Source organism: Pongo abelii, chromosome X (genome assembly GCF_028885655.2).
Source record: "Pongo abelii isolate AG06213 chromosome X, NHGRI_mPonAbe1-v2.0_pri, whole genome shotgun sequence".
Taxonomy (NCBI): Eukaryota; Metazoa; Chordata; class Mammalia; order Primates; family Hominidae; genus Pongo; species Pongo abelii.
Window position 1 is genome coordinate 76,372,709 of NC_072008.2, and position 17,420 is coordinate 76,390,128.

The window sequence follows — 17,420 nt, forward strand, 5'->3', positions numbered from 1 at the left end:
ACTGCACTCCAGCCTGGGTGACAGGGTAAGACCCTGTCTCGAAAATAAAGACAACAATTTTCATTCGAAAAATTTCATTCAGGCAGGGTGAGGTGGCTCACACCTGTAATCCCAGCACTTTGGGAGGCTGAGGCAGGCAGATCACCTGAGGTTAGGAGTTTGAGACCAGCTTGGCCAACATAGCAAAACCCCATCCCTACTAAAAATACAAAAATTAGCTGGGTGTGGTGGCACGTGCCTGTAATCCCAGCTACTCGGGAGGCTGAGGCAGGAGAATTGCTTGAACCTGGGAGGCGGAGGTTGCAGCGAGGTGAGATCGTGCCACTGCACTCCAACCTGGGCAACAGGAGCCAAACTCCATCTCAAAAAATAAAAAAGAAAAGAAAAATTTCATTCAACTTTACTTGGGACTGAATACATATGAAATGTGCTTTCAATACATAAAAATCATAGTGGACAGCAGCAAAGGAGTGAGGGTAGCAGTGGAGGAGGAGTTGCGGCAGATTAAGGAGACTCTGAGAATTCCTATTGTAATTATTTTGGAAATTGATAAAGATAATTCACATTTCTAAGAACTCAAGACTTTACTTTTTAAAGGACCAAAATAAACTCAAGACACCTTGCCAACACTTCCCCACCTCTCAACAAATTGATTACTCTTTTACACATAAAACTGAAACAGTTATGGCATCAAAATTGATAGCAACGAAAGTTTGTAAAACTGTATTTCAGTCTCTTTTTCTTGATTCCAAAGTGCAAGATGCAGGGTTTTCATAATCCTTTAGCAATGCTTCTCCTGCAAATAAGCCTTCGTTTTGTTTGGCAAAGGCAGTTTTTGAAATAAGTCTATTCTGGTACGCTGACATGAAACAAATGACATGGGTGCTGCAAAGAACAAACCTGTATGAATTGTAATATTGGATTGGTCAGTCTTACAGGGTAAATTGCAGATCCAGGTAACTGAGACCTTGAATAACAAAAAACTCTATTTTCCAGAGTCCCTGGTTGTATGTTCAATTAGATCAACTAATTGTCCTTTCACATCTGGTTGTTCATAAAAGCAAAACCTACCATTTGAGTGTTCAATTCTAGTGTGAAGTGTTTTACCATGGGAGCAAAAGCTCGAGCTTGAACGATAACGGTCATTATGGCTATCTGGGACAAGAAAAAAACCATCTAGCACATTTGCTCACTTTTCTTCTGCCTGTCAGTGTATGATTGGCCCCAGCACCATCCTTATTTTGCAAGTTTTTTCAGCTCCTCTGTAAGGCTTGTCACAACCATAGTGTCACTACTTTGGACAGAATCATCAACTCTTGCAACCCCAGGACAGTCAGAATCAGAATTCAAATGACAGTGGATACTTTCAGACACATAGACAACTGCACCTGTGAGTCCACGGAAGTTCCTTTAGATTTGATTGTTCTGTATTGGAGGTAGTAATGATGAAAGTGTCTTCAGGAATGTCTTCATGGCTTGCTCTTGGGCTCTGCATTGTAACTCCTACAGGTACCAATGAACAAGCCATTCAGAGATGGATCCACAAAGATCTCTGGGGCAACGACCAGGTCCTGCTCTACCTGATTCTCAGCTTTGGGGACAGAATTCCCAGAAACATCTGTGTCCGGAGTTGGTTCCTTCCAGTGGGTTCTTGGTCTTGCTGACTTCAAGAATGAAGCCGTGGACCTTCACGATGAGTGTTACAGCTCTTAAAGGTGGCACAGACCCAAAGAGTGAGCGGCAGCAAGATTTATCATGAAGAGCAAAAGAACAAAGCTTCCACAGCGTGAAAGGGGATCCAAGCAGGTTGCCACTGGGGCTGGGGGTGGCCAGCATTTATTCCCTTATTTGTCCCCGCCCACATCCTGCTGATTGGTCCATTTTACAGAGTGCTGATTGGTCCATTTTACAGAGTGCTCATTGGTGTGTTTACAATTCTTTAGCTAGACACAGAGCGCTAATTGGTGCATTTTACAGAGTGCTGATTGGTGCATTTACAATCCTTTAGCTAGAAACAGAGCGCTGATTGGTGTGTTCTGTTTTTGTTTTTGTTTTTTTTTGAGACGAAGTCTCGCTCTGTCACCCAGGCTGGAGTGCAGTGGCGCAATCTCGGCTCACTGCAACCTCCGCCTCCTGGGTTCATGCCCTTCTTCTGCCTCAGCCTCCTGAGTGCCCGCCACCATGCCTGGCTAATTTTTTGTATTTTTAGTAGAGATGGGGTTTCACCATGTTAGCCAGGATGGTCTCGATCTCCTGACCTCGTGATCTGCCTGCTTCGGCCTCCCAAAGTGCTGGGATTACAGGCGTGAGCCACTGCGCCCAGCTGGTGCGTGTTTACAGAGTGGTGATTGGTGCATTTACAATCCTTTAGCTAGACACAGAGTGCTGATTGGTGCATTTTACAATCCTCTTGTAAGACACAAAAGTTCTCCAAGTCCCCACCCAACCCAGAAGTCTGGCTTCACCTCTCACTTCCATGGGAGAACTGTCCAGACAACAGCATGACACCCTTGCAAAGGATACAGCCTTTCATCTAAAGGCATAGAATACTGAATATAGTCTTGAGGCATAAGTCCAATAAGTACAGGCACATGTTCCTCGAAGTGAAGATGCAAGTCTCCATTCTGAAATTCTGAACTCTTTATTTTGTTCTTTGTATGCAGCTTCAGGCCGAAGATAGTGAAAATCCGTGCCAGACTTGGATTGGAAGAATGAACCAAGGCTTTGAGTCTCATCGTCTCATCTCCGTTTTGATACGCGTCTCCTTAAGTTTGTAAGCCAAGGAGAGGACTACAGTGAGGATTGTGGAGGGAAGTGGACCTTATTGGTCTTTGAGCTCTCACATCTTTAAAGACTGTTGGTGCTGAGAGAAAAAGTATCCTCATCTGGCAGAACTCCCACAGGGTGTGCTCCCCTTGCTATTCTGCTTTTGTTTTGCAGAAAGCTGCCTTTTTCAATGTACTCATTAGGCTTTCATTGTTTGTTCCTTTTTTACCTTTTTCATCTTTCACTGTTGATATCACAGGTGGCCATATCTTTACCAGTGCAGCTGCCAAATAAGAAATCATCTTTTCCACATTCACTAGCTAGTGATGGTTGTTGTACTACCATGAAATCAGTTTCTTCTTTACTTTTATTCAGGTTACAAGATTTCTGGAAGGTTTTAAGATCAATTTTAATTAGTCTTTGTGACTGGTTACTTCATCCAGGGGACCAATTTCTCTCTGGAATATTAGCCCCACACCCCTGGAGAGCCTGTGCGGCTGCATCTCCCTCTGGAGGTGGTTCTGGAGTTGGTTCCTTTCGGTGGGTTCCTGGTCTCGCTCACTTCAAGAATGAAGCCACGGACCTTCACAGTGAGTGTTACAGCTCTTAAAGGTGGCACAGACCCAAAGAGTGAGCAGCAGCAAGATTCATTGTGAAGAGGGAAAGAATACAGCTTCCACGCTGTGGAAAGAGACCCGAGAGGGTTGCTGCTACTGGCCTGGTGGGTGTGGGGGCAGTGGGGGCGCGGGGTACTAGCCTGGTGGGTGTGGGGGCAGCGGGGGGGGGGGGGGGGGGGGAAATGTGGCCAGCTTTTATTCCCTTATTTGTCCCCACCCATGTCCTGCTGATTGGTCCATTTTACAGAGTGCTGATTGGTCCATTTTACAAGGTGCTAATTGGTCCATTTTACAGAGCGCTGATTGGTCCATTTTACAGAGTGCTGATTGGTCCATTTTACAAACCTCTAGCTAGCCACAGAGCACTGATTGGTGTATTTTTACAGAGCACTGATTGGCACATTTTACAAACCTCTAGCTAGCCACAGAGCACTGATTGGTGCGTTTTACAATCCTAGCTACAGAGTGCTAATTGGTGCATTTTACAATCCTCTTGTAAGGCAGAAAATTTCTTTAAGTCCCCACCCGACCCAGGAAATCCAGCTGGCTTCTCCTCTCACATCTGTGTATTTCTTTGGCTTCATTTAACCTTTGGAGCCACTTTTTTTCAGCAGCAGTGCAACAGCAGCCACCAGCCGGGGTCTCATCCAGCGCTGGTGCTACTGCTGTGAAATGTGTGTTGTTTTGTGCAGCTGTATTTTTGATACTTTGTTACACAGCAGCAAAAAAGTAATGTAGTATCAGTGGTGTTATTGGGTGACAAAGTTTGGGATTGGGGTTGAAGACCCAGCTGATTTAATTATAATTGGTTCTAAATTTAAAATTGCACATAAAAAAACCCAGAAACCAATGTGAACAACAATAAAAAACACACAAAAGCACTTCCTTCAATGTCCAGATCAAGGCTTCTTTGTCACCCCCTCCAACCTTACCTGTCTCCTCTCTAGATATTCATATAGAGTAATATATTTTATCAGCTAAATAGTCTTCTGTATTGCTCTCTAGTAGCTTTTTGTGTCTACCTAACTAGGCTTCAGGTTCCTTGAAGGCGAAGATTTGTTTTGTTCATTTTTGTGCCCCCCACAGTGCCTTGCACATAGAGACTCTAGTAAATGTTACTTATTGGCTGAAGAATTAGGAACATGACCTGCATTTAACAACAAAAAGAGTTTTTGTTAATTAGCTAGCACCCGCTCATCAGCAAGGCCTAAACATCTGCCAGTGGAATCTGAGAAGTCTCTTCTAAAAGTTGAAAAGCTGAGTTTATTCATCACAGATGGGGAACTTGTAGTAGGTGTGTGTGTGAGGGGGGAGGTTTATACCAGTTAAATCAAATTACAAGAGTTTGGTGCCCAATTTTCAGGATAGTTTGTGTAGTGATCTTTGTCTTTTTCACTGCATGATGTGACTCTTGATTATGGGATGGAAGAAATTAGCATTATGAATTTTCTTTGTGCCATTTCCATAATTAATTGTTTGTTGACTGTTTTGAAGAAATTTAAGCAGAATTTGAGGATTTAGTTTTTTAAAAAATGTAGTGAAGGGGCTAGGTAGCAAAAAGTTTTTGAAGAAATTCATTGACCTGCTTTCTTAGATCAAGGACTTTTTGAAATAAAAAGGCTCTCAGAGATCCAACTTGTAGCCTCCAGTGGCTTGTAATAATTTCTTGCTGATGTGGCAAGCTACCTTAAATCGTTTCTAGAACAAGAGGTGAGGTATAAATGCCAATGTGACAAAATGTCTGAACAGTAGACTTGAAACTGCAAGAAGATCGTAACAACCAATTTGTTCAAGGAAGTGGAGGCAATTCATGACTCAATCTAGACGTGTGGTTTAGGCGGATGGCAAGTGAATTCATTTATCACTGTCGATCTGCTTTGAGCTCAGTGGAATCGCCGACTGTGACAATGTGCAGAGCTAGTTGGTTGAAATGAAGTCACAATTCGGAGGAGAGTCATGGATTTTGACGAACGTGAATCACCTTTAACATTTTTATGGCTGCCTCCAGAGTGCAAACGCCCGGCATGTCCCTGAGTTATTAAGCATTTGCCCTATCACCGTGGGCAGGAGTATTCTGAATACCAAAACGATTTTGAAATTTCAGGTTATACGGCCAACATTGGAGGTGTCTGCATTCAACTGGCCCTGTGAAAGCTTCAGTCTTTTTCATCGAAGTGCTGAAATCGATGGCCGAGTCACAATGAAGACGGGCTCAAATCAGAACCCTCTCCCTCCTCGTTTTGAGCAGCTGTCTTTGAGAGGCAATCTTCTGAATTGACTGGCTCAGAATTGAGCCGTGAGAGTCGTAACCATCCGTTTTTGTACGAATACAGTTGATAAACTTTTTTAGACGCCTTTGGCATTTATGTTTAAAATGACACCACCTGCTAAGTAACAAACACTCTTCTTAATCGCCGTGGCAAAAACGTAGCCGTCCCGTGTGTGTGTTTGTTTTTACCCTTCCGCTACACTCTTAAGAAACCTGGCCGCTTCCGCCCCAGAGAGTGTCCTAACCGCGAGTCGGGTTGACAGGGCTACTCGCATGCGCGGTCTCCACCGTGGTGTTTGTCGCAATGGGCGCTGCGCGGAAGACTACATGGAATCTCACTTTGCAGCTTGAAGTCATTTTGTTGGCGGGGCTGGTTACCGGCTACCTCCGCGCGGGCACTTGATTGTAACAGAAAGTAGTTCCGGCTCATGTTGTTTCGGCCGAGGAGCCGTCGCCGCCATTTCAAGACCGTACTAGGTAGATGGCCAACTAGAGTTCCCAGGGTTCGAAGCCTGTAACTGCTGCCGCCGCTCAAGCCCTCCAGAGCATTGCTACGGCTGCTGCCCTTGTACTACTACCTCCAAATACGTTCTTGCCGGTAGTGGCGGCAGCAGGACCAATTACCTCTTTTTTGCTCTCCCTCGAGAAGCTCCAGATGGCGTCTTCCGTGGGCAACGTGGCCGACAGCACAGGTACCGGTGTCCCGTTCTACCTTGGCAGATGCCCCCTTGGGGTCTCGCGCCGTCCTCTACCTTGTATCACTCCTTCCCTCGAACCATCCCCATTACATCAGTGACATTGCTGAGCTTTTCGTGGTCTACTGGCATCTGATCACATCGGGTTTTCCGCTGTCGTCCGCTTCCCGAACATTTCCTCCTCCTCCCTTGCTTGCTTTTTGCTGCCTTTCTTGCTTTGTTTTTATTTCGTAAATGTTCTAGCATTCCACTGTCTCCGGGCGCTTCTATCACACGTGCGCGCTTGGAATGTCGTGGAATGGACTGCATTGGAATCCCTGCCCTTTCACTCCTTTGCAGCGGTTTTCTCCCCTAATTCCAGCTCATCGCCTCTCCTTTTTCCCCTCCATCTCCCCCTTCATCTCCCCCCTCCAGTCTTTTCCCCTTGGCCAGATTTGGTCCTTCTCTGCCAATCTAGGGCGGGGGTGCCGTTCCGATGTAATCATATCCTCACTTTGCATCACCCGAGGACGAGCAAAAGCTCGTCGATGGTGCCACAAGTCACCTGGAGAAGAGGGGACATTGAGCAGCACCCCGCTGGGTAGTGCCTTTCTGGTGTTCTTTCGGTTGAGCGGTCCCGGTTTAGATTGGAAATTTCCAGGGGTTTCCTTTGCCATCGCCCAATTCCACCGCTGCCCTCAGCCTGGATTTCCCACCCTGTCCGCGGGGAACCACACCCTTCCCTTCGCGAGGTTGCCAGCCCTGTTCACTTCCTATCCTTGGGGGAGAAACCACCCCGATGCTGCTGCTTTGGCGTTGACCACCTTGCCCGCCCAATTCTCGCTTTGTGTTACTTTCTCGATGTATTCCTCCGCCGCCGCCTCTAGGTCTGCCATCCCCATTCTTCAGCCCAGTATCTCTTTATTCACAGGGTGTAATATTTTTTTAAGTTTCCATCCCTGCTTGAAGAGTTTGTAAAGCAACTGGAGTGTAGCTGCACAAGTACAAGGCAGTTGCCCTTTTAGACACTTCAGTCGCGAGCATTTGGTACTAAAAATACGAAAACAACCAAATTGTAGGAGTGTCCTTCAGCTGCCTTTCCATATTGAGGCGATTTGGGCGGAAGGGGGTGGGGAATTGGGCTGCGCTTCTGAGGTTTCCCGCGAGGTTATTTTTTGGTTGTTTCTCAGCTGAGCTGTGTGGAGAGTTTTAGTTACTGTTTCTGGAAGTTGTGCTGTAAGTAGTAGGTGAATCGTCAATAGTATGTTGTCCCTAATTGTAGGGAGTGGGATTAATAATTAGTCCGTGCTCCTCTCCCCACGTCTCCACCGTGATTTTCAAAGGTTTAAGATTCTGTACTGGATTCTGTACTAGCTTGCCCTTTTTAATGTGTTATTTATTTGAGGAAGCTGTCGTTTCAAGTATTAAAATAGCAGATAAGCAGCATTGAAAAGTGACAAAGTAATGTGTGAAAACAAGGAGCTAGGAAGTTCTAGAGACTTAGCTAAAATGTAGTTTTAGTTTCTATTAAAGATATAACCTCTCCCAGATGTGGATGCAAGTCTCAATGCTCTTTGTGTTGGTGGTCAGCTGTGCATTCTGTCAGGAAATTTACTTTGCTTTCCTCAGTATCCGGAACACTCATCAGCTCTAATGATTGGGGAGCTGGGCTCAAATTTGAACTAGTCACCTTAACCTTGGTAGAATTAAATAATTTGTCCATGGTTTCCCATTTCAACCAGCTAGTGAAGTGCTACGGTCGAATTCCCAGTTTAAGTATTTACAGTTGTGACAAGCAGTTTTTTTTCCCCTCTCTGGGCTTTAGCTATATCCTTTAAAGATCTTTATGTATCTGGATTAAGTCACTTGCAGCGAAGTGCTTTTATTTATTCATTATGTTGCGCTTTATCAAATATATTTTAGCGTCCATCCTCCCTCCCTCCCAAAGTTTTGACCATTGCAGTTGGAGGTAACTGCCTGGTTTATATAGGCTTGTTTGCAGTCTCTTAATCCTTTAGTCAATACCGGAGCTGTTTGGAAAATATTAGTGCTAAACCAACGTGGGTGGGATTTAGCCAATTTAGTCTCCTTGTGAGTTTGGGATGGTAGAGAAGCAGTGTAATCTTGGGTCTTTATTTAAAATGTTTGATGACCCCTTTAACTATTTTGGCTGTTGTGAAATGACAAACATCTTGTTTATCAGCTATTTTAAAAATAGCACTTTGACTTTTTGGTTTTTCCCTTAGGCTCGTTTCTACTTGTCCTTTTAAAGAATTAAATTCTGAAATATACAAACATTGATATAATTTAAAGAGTTAACACATCTGGTGTCCTCACTGAGGTTAAGATTGATAGTTACCAGTACTCCACCTCAAAAAATCCAACCTGAAATATGGCACAAAATATTAAGCTTCCCAATATGTTATTCTGATATTATTAAGTCTTTGTGACCTTGCAAATCACACATTTAATATTTTGTTTCTGTATGTTAACTAAGGTATAAGGAATAATGTTCAGTGAATCCTTAGATGCTACCTATGATTTATAATTTAAAAGTACAAAGTATTTTTGGTCATAAAATGTAATCTCATATGGAAGTAAATATTCCTTTCTAGTTTGGGAAAGAAAGTATTAATGGGTGAATTCTAAAAATGCCAATTCTGCACTTGATGTTAACTTGGAGATATAAATAACGTGCAGAACACTCTAGTGCTTTACATAGTTTCAAGCATTTCCATTTTTAAGTTAAATATACCATATTTTTACATTTTTTTGGTTTACATTTCTAACTTTTTGTTTTCCCCCCTCCTTCCCTCAAATGTTTTGATGATTCTCCAGAACCAACGAAACGTATGCTTTCCTTCCAAGGGTTAGCTGAGTTGGCACATCGAGAATATCAGGCAGGAGATTTTGAGGCAGCTGAGAGACACTGCATGCAGCTCTGGAGACAAGAGCCAGACAATACTGGTGTGCTTTTATTACTTTCATCTATACACTTCCAGTGTCGAAGGCTGGACAGGTAGGAGATGTTGGGGTACCTGCTCGTGATTGCTGCCTCTGGGTGCTGAGCTTGAAAAATGATACTTAAATATTTGAACTTGAAATTTTTCCAGTACCGGGTTTCAACTGAGCCGCCAACACACATCTGCTCTCTTGCCCACTTGTGACATGCCCAGCTGCCAGTTTTTCTCCTTCCTTTTGTGGTGGTGGTTATATTATCAGTATGACTAGGGACCTTTTCTAGATTTTTCTATCTGGGTCTGCTGCTTTCTAGACTCTGTTCAGGTAATAAATTATTATCAATGTATATCTGAGCATCCAGTCTCCCTTTCATGAGACCTGTCAGTTTGAGGGACTGAAATGCTCAGAAATGATGGTTATGTATGCTGTGGCAGGAGATGCATACCTGAAGTTTCATTAAGTTGTTATGGTATGTTGCTTTTAGTTAATTAGTTGAATTAATCAAAAGGGAAGAATTTGTGTTCCTGTCCTTTTAATAATTGTCATTCTGGCATATTTAGACACTTAAAGGTGTGCATCATTAAATCTTAAATGGAAAATGAGACTCGTGCACATAGCTTTTCATTTTTCATCTTAATGATCATGATTTCCAATGTGGTGGGTTTTTTTTTTTTTTTGAGACGGAGTTTCGCTCTTGTTGCCTAGGCTGGAGTACAGCAGCGCCATTTCGGCTCACCGCAACTCTGCCTCCTGGGTTCAAGCGATTCTTCTGCCTCAGCCTCCTGAGTAGCTGGGATTACAGGCATGTGCCACCACGCCCAGCTAATTTTTGTATTTTTAGTGGAAACGGGGTTTCTCCATGTTGGTCAGGCTGGTCTTGAACTCCCGACCTCAGGTGATCTGCTCGCATTGGCCTCCCAAAGTGCTGGGATTACAGACATGAGCCACCGCGCCTGGCCAATGTGGTAGTTTTGTAACAAGACTCTAGTTCGAATTTTTTTTTTTTTTTTTTGAGATGGAGTTTTGCTTTTGTCACCCAGGCTGGAGTGCAGTGGCGCAATCTCAGCTCACTGCAACCTCCGCCTCCCAGGTTCAAGCGATTCTTCTGCCTCAGCCTCCCGAGTAGCTGAGATTACAGGCGCCTGCCATCATGTGTGGCTAATTTTTTGTATTTTTAGTAGAGACGGGGTTTCACCATATTGGCCAGGCTGGTCTCGAACTCCTGACCTCAGGTGATCCTCCCGCCTCAGCCTCCCAAAGTGCTGGGATTTACAGGCGTGAGCCACTGCGCCTGGCCAATAATTTTATTTAATAAGAAAAAGCTTTTCATTTTGAAATCTAGAATACCTCCACTTTTGAAAATCTTTGATTTCCCAAATTTTTCTTGCTATGCACTAGTTAAAAGATAAGGTATTATATAATGAGCAATAGCACAGATCTCAAACTGTTTGAGTTGCATATGGGCCATACCTTCTTTTCTGTAACGTGCATACCCATGCATTAACACTTGTCGCCTTTTCCAGATCTGCTCACTTTAGCACTCTGGCAATTAAACAGAACCCCCTTCTGGCAGAAGCTTATTCGAATTTGGGGAATGTATACAAGGAAAGAGGGCAGTTGCAGGAGGCAATTGAGCATTATCGACATGCATTGCGTCTCAAACCTGATTTCATCGATGGTTATATTAACCTGGCAGCCGCCTTGGTAGCAGCGGGTGACATGGAAGGGGCAGTACAAGCTTACGTCTCTGCTCTTCAGTACAATCCTGTGAGTAAAATTTTAATGGTTACTTTCCCTTCCTAGAAACCCAGAAAGAAACATAGTGTGATATTTCAGACACTAAAGTAGGTTTTCACATGGAATAAAGTCAAAAGTTTAGAAATGCATATGTCCTTAAAATGGTGAAATTGCTTTTAGCTGGTCTGCGTTATGCTAAAATATTTGTTTTATTTAGCAAGTTATATTAAAAAGCATAAAAATTCTTATTGCAAGAAACTACATCAATTTTAAGATAACACCTATAAAGTACAGGGCACATGACTTTTTTTCTGTTGTGATTAACTTTGGATAAATTCTGATAAGTGTTTGCAAGTTAATTGATTTTCAAGGAATGGTGGATAATGGGTCTTAATCTGTAAAATCTGTAATATAAAATAGTTTAAAACAAGATGCCACTATATGGAATGATGTGAAAACTAGGCTACAAAATTTCTTCCTCAATATCCTATTCTCTTTTCTTTCAATGTAATTAGAAGTCATAGAATTTAGATGACACTACTTACACTGGGCTTTTGATTAGTTTAAAAATTTTTTTTGTCTAAGTTGCAGATGTGTTCTGGGAACAAGTAAGGCTCAGCTGGCAGACCTTAAATTCATACTGTGTTTAGGGTCTCCGAAAGATACAAAAACATAAGACTTTCCCTCAGAACTTATGTTGTAGTTAGAGAAAGTAGATGTAAACTTAAGAGGTAAGTGATAGTGGGGTTATAGAAATCTAGAAAAAGTTCCCAAGTTACACTGTCAACATTCAGTTTTGTAACCAACCTGGAAATGGCTAATAGTTTATTTTAGCTACCATTTACTGAAAGTCTGTGTGGTCAGACACTCTACTGACAGCTTCAAATGATTGGTCTTAGTTAATCCTCACAATAATTCTTCAAAATAGATGATATTATTTCTGATTTTTATCAATTAAAAAAAACCATGGACTCAGGGTTATGTGGCTTTCTTGGGGACAAAGCTAGTAGTGAAGTATTAATAGACATTAAAACCTGAGTCTGAATATCGTCAAAGCAAATGTTGAAGTGAGAAGAAATAAAAGTGGGATGATGTGCCCAGAGGGCACTCACCCATCAAAGCAGCTCTTGAGTACAGTTAAAAAACCATTGATCATATCCTGCTGTCCCTTATTTTTTGGTTAGGAAACTGAAACTAAATTTAGTAGTTTGCTCAAAGATCCGAAGTCACTTCTCATGATGACATCTATTAACAATTTTTGTAGTTAATTTTGAGAGTTTAAACGTGTCCTTTTTAAAAAATCCATTGCTTTAAAAAAATTTTTTTTAAGAGATGGAGTCTTGCTATGTTGCCCAGGCTGTCCTCATACTCCTGGGCTCAAGCAATCCTCCTGCCTCAGCCTCCAGAGTATGGGACTATAGGTGTGTGCCACCACACCCAGCTTCTAAATTTATTGGTTTTTGAATGGATACAGTGCATACCTCCAGTTAGCACTCTTGGAGGTAGCAAATGAAACTAATTTCTTGTCTATCTTTTCTGAGAGACTCAGTATATATATATGTACATTTGAGTGACTTTTTGTAAGTTTTATTGCAATACTAATTTAGCTAGTTACCCACATAAAGTTTTAGGGAGCCCGGTATGTGCTGCCACTGGGCCTTGGACCCCATTTTTCCCGGGGCTCAGGGCTCACCTCTGTACCCAGTTGTCACAGCAAGTTCTTTCCCTTTGTTAATCAGGTCTATCCTACTCTTGTTGATAGTGTACCCTCTTACACAGCTGTGGTTCTTGCCATCTTTAATGCCCTTGGCTCAGATTTCCAGTTGCCTATGTGTATAGCAGAGCAGTCATTGCTACTGATAGTGTACCCAAGCAGTAGGACTATGCTGAGAAGGAAAACTAAAGTGAGAGATAGAACCATGCTATTTAATATCTAACCTGCTGTTAGCAGGAAGGCTATTGTTGTACCCTACCAAGGAAGTGAGATAGTACTAAAATAAATGATGGGATTACCTCTTGAATGCATTGAATGACCATGTGTTGTCATCTGGTTCTGTTTCTTCTAGTGGACGGTGCTGCTTTACTTATTTATTACTGTTTTTACCAATAAGAATGAAAATGGGATTGTGCAAATTCCCTTGATTTCAACTAAACATGCCATAGTGATCATATTTTAATTTATTTCAGGATATCTAAAGTCTTAACTAGATTTCAACTTCCTGTCAAATGCCTGTTGTCAGTTCAGTACTGGTAGAATCTTGCGTCTGTTCCTTATGTTCTTGTTGACAGTGCTTGAATACATCATTAGTACATTGTGTGCCTGAATCATAGATGTAGTTGGCATTCTATGAAAACTGGTTAAAGAAACTCAGGTTATTTTGGTTTTGCAGCAGTGAAAGAGTAGAATGTTAAGGTAGTATCTTTGGTAACCTTGGTAACTTTTTTCAACAGTGTTTATCTTTTTAAGTTAATAGATATGTCAATTTAGAAGTTCTCTGTGACTTGATTATAGAAATTATCTTTGAGACAGCTATCTCATTTTTTTCATTCTGAATTATCTTCTATAATGTTGGGTGTTTTCATAATTTTGGTAAGATTTTAGTCTGTCGTATTTTTTTTTTTTTTTGGAGACGGAGTTTTGCCCTCGTCACCCAGGCTGGAGTGCAGTGGCGCGATCTTGGCTCACTGCAACCTCTGCCTCCTGGGTTCAAACAATTCTTCTGCGTCAGCCTCTGAAGTAGCTGGGATCACAGGTGCCCACCACCATGCCTGGCTAATTTTTTGTATTTTTAGTAGAGAGGCTTTCACCATGTTGGCCGGGCTCGTCTTGAACTCCTGACCTCAGGTGATCCGCCCGCTTCAGCCTTCCAAAGTACTGGGATTACAGGCGTGAACCACTGTGCCTGGCCAGTCTGTTGTATTTGAAGGTGTTATTGCAGATAGCACCTTGCAGTGACAGCACATGTTCTTTTACATGATGACTCACTAGAGTTGCCTATACCTGGCAATTCCTTTTACAAATTATGTATAAAATTGTCCTTTCTGTAACGGCTATAACCCTGAGTTGTTTTAAACAGGTCTGTTTCTGAATCTATAGGTTGTTGAATTGTTGCTTGTGCTTTGATTGTGGATGCACAGAACGGAGAGCTGCTGGCATCCTGGCCATCATGTGTGTTCCTGTCATGTTATTTGTTACTTGTTACTGCTGAGCCTCTCTTATACAGCTGCACTGTAGAAAACCATACATTTCGATTCTTCTCTGTTCTGCTTTTTGTTAAGGTTGCTGTGCAAATGTCACATTTAAATATGTGAGTGCTTATTGTGCATACAATGCTTTGTTAGGAAATGGGGAGATGTGTTGTGGGGGAAGTTGCGGGTTATAATATAAGACAGGACCTGACCCATAAAGGAAAAAATGGTATGAGTTCTTCGGATGATAATTGTTGGAGAGTATTAATCAGAAGATTTCCTCGAGTGGGTGCTTATGACCTAAGCATTCTGTAGGAAGGTAAATAGCAAGTAGACTTCCTTGGCTGAAGTGGTGAGTCAAGTAGTAACAAGAAGTGAATGTAGTAGAGGAGAGTCAATTGGAAAATTTATAAAGAATAGAGAGGCTGAGGAGTTTGAATTTAATTTGAGAGGCAATTGAGAATTACTGTAGGTTTTTATCGACCTGATTTTACTTCATATGTATGTACGTGTCTAGATGTTGTGGCTGGTGGGGGTGGGAGGCTCTAGGAGGAAAGGCAGGAAACTGATGCAATCTTAGGAGAAATAGTTCTACAGGAAAATCTTGCTCATTTCCATCTCCTTTTATTCTCACGATTTTCCCTTGTATACAGTGCCCTCCTCCTTTGTCTATTAAAACCCTACTCATCCTTCAAGGCCCAGCTTAAACTTCTCTTATGAGCTCATCATCTAGTTCTCTTAAAATTCTTTACTATTGAGTGGGCATTTAGTGTGTGCCTTGTCTTTTCACGTAGATTGTAAGCCCCTTGATGATAAGGATTCTATATCTTTTCCCTACAGTTCCAGGCATGTTATTGAATTGAGTAACAGTTTGCCTGAAATGTATTAACCTGGGATGGATAAAATGGGCTAGTTTTGAGAAATATAATTGTCAAAAACATTTTGATTTGACAGATGAAGCAGAAGTGATGTCTTGGGTTTTGAACTTTTGGGAGAATGGTGGTGCCCTTGCGTTTTCTAGAAACTAGCTGTTCATGCACATAGGTTTGGATCCCCAAACAGGAGAATTGGATTTCACCGTTACATTTAATATGATGTTTTAGCTTTTCCTGAAACTGCCTTATTGATTATCTTACAGTAATCTTGAAGATAATGTATTTTTAACTATGAGCATTGTGTTAACTTGATTTAGTATACTGTAATGGATCTAGATGATAACAAAATATAGATACGCTGTCAGGACTTAAGTGGCATCCATCCAAGAGTTCATAGAAACTAGAGGGTAATAAAATTACGCAACAGTTGGCTACTATGTATGGCCATTACAGTCATTGTTGGAGAATTATTGCAAGACTTTTGATTATTATGACTTAGAAAAGGCATAGGAATTGGTAAAAGTCCAACATGTGTAACCACAATTATCAAGTAGTAGAAGGAGCTTGTATGCATGGATTGGATTATGCAGTCATGGTCTGCCAAAACAGGGGTAAACCCTTTCAGTTTAGAAAAAAACATAACCATACAAAGTAGATAGCAAGATTATATAATTCATTACTTCTGAGAGTATAGTGTTAAAAAGTGCTTAGGCTAGTTAGAGGAGAAGTCAAATAAGATTAATGGTACCTTTGATGTTTTGAAGATTAGTATAGCCTTTTGTGCTTGAAGTGATGGGAGACAACCTTACTCTCTAGAACATCAGTCATTGCTTGAAGGACAGTATTGAGTCAGGGAGATCATGGAACTGACCCAGTATGGCTGAACGTAAGATTGTTGTGTGGCAGCCTGTACTTTATTGGCAGACTTTTTGGTTCACCTGATGGATGATACTATACAACCACAAAAGCTGTTTATCAGTAGAATTAAGTGATTTTGGAAACCATAATATAGTTCCAGAGCAAATCATATATATGATGATTTTTCGGCACAGTTGACAAAATTTCACTTTCTGGGACTTAAGTCTCTTTCACCCATGGAACAGTTTGGAATAATAAGCATACTTCCTGTTGTCATTGTTTCTGCCTGTCGACTGGTAGATGTGACTGACAATGGCAAAATAGGGCAAATAAAAATTTAAGCTCACTGTTGTGATGAGTGTCTCATCCAGATGAACGGACTGATGAGTCAGATGACTAGCAGCACAATTGAGCTGCTAATAAAAAGCAGAGTCAACTGCTTTTCATTATTCACCCACTCAACTCTAATGGCACTTAATTTAATACTAATGAGTAATCTAGTGGCAGGTGCCAGGATTGAGGCTTTGGTTGGATAATTCTTCTGCCCAATAGTGAAATGAAGTCAGAGTTTCTAAATATGCCTGACAGCCTAAGGGTAGGTTTGCTCATAGGTAGTCATTTGCTAAATATGTTTTTTTCCACTCTGGAAAATTTTCGGTCCTTGATACAGAAGTGATTCATCATAACCTTGAGTAATATAGTTGGACAAATATTTGAGATATGTGTGTATGTGTGTATGTGTGTGTGTGTGTGTGTGTGTATATATATATATATATTTCCTTTTTTTTTTTTTTTTGAGACAAGAGTCTCTGTCGCCCAGGCTGGAGTGCAGTGGCACGATCTCGGCTAACTGCAGTCACTGCCTCCTGGGTTCAACCGATTCTCCTGCTTAAGCCTCCCAAATAGCTGGGATTACAGGCACACGCCACCATGCCCGGCTAATTTCATATTTTTAGTTGAGATGGGGTTTCACCATGTTGGCCAGGTTGGTCTCTAACTCCTGACCTCAGGTGATCCTCCCACCTCGCCCTCCCAAAATACTGGGATTACAGGCATGAGCCACCACGCCCAGCCTGATATATATATTTTTAATGTGGCTGACATTTGAAGAGGAGAGAAAGAAGCTCTAGTAAGGTCCCATAGTATTTTATGTGAAGCTAATAGGGCCAAATGCATTTCAACATTCAGAATTTTTAGGATATTAGAAAGATAATACCATATATAAAACACCCAGAAAAGTCTGGAGCAGCACCTTTTAGTAAAACACATTTATATTTCTGAAGCAAAAGATAGTATTCATACTAAGTGAGATAACTAAATTCTATAAATAGTTTCATGTCACCTCAAGTCAGGTTTAACCCTCAAATGAGTTTTTGGAACTTTTTGGGATTTGGAATCGTGGATGAGGGGTTGTGGTCCTGCACTGAAGTTTGTCAGGCAGTATCTTTAGTTGATAGAATAAAATGGCAGGGAG

General features: G+C 41.7%; 1 protein-coding gene and 1 pseudogene across 3 annotated transcripts in view; one reads left to right on the forward strand and one right to left on the reverse strand.

Moving 5' to 3' along the window:
• Window positions 1–439: 439 nt before the first annotated feature.
• LOC112130730 (suppressor of cytokine signaling 6-like) lies at window positions 440–5,927 on the reverse strand (annotated as a pseudogene).
• Window positions 4,635–17,420, forward strand: part of OGT (O-linked N-acetylglucosamine (GlcNAc) transferase) — a 44,496-nt gene continuing 31,710 nt past the window's right edge. The window contains exons 1-3 of one of the 3 annotated variants that reach the window (XM_024240359.2): window positions 4,635–6,344; window positions 9,195–9,345; window positions 10,811–11,054. In XM_024240359.2, the coding sequence (XP_024096127.1) occupies window positions 6,308–6,344; window positions 9,195–9,345; window positions 10,811–11,054 (432 nt within the window). In that variant the 5' untranslated portion in view covers window positions 4,635–6,307. 3 annotated transcript variants of the gene reach the window in all.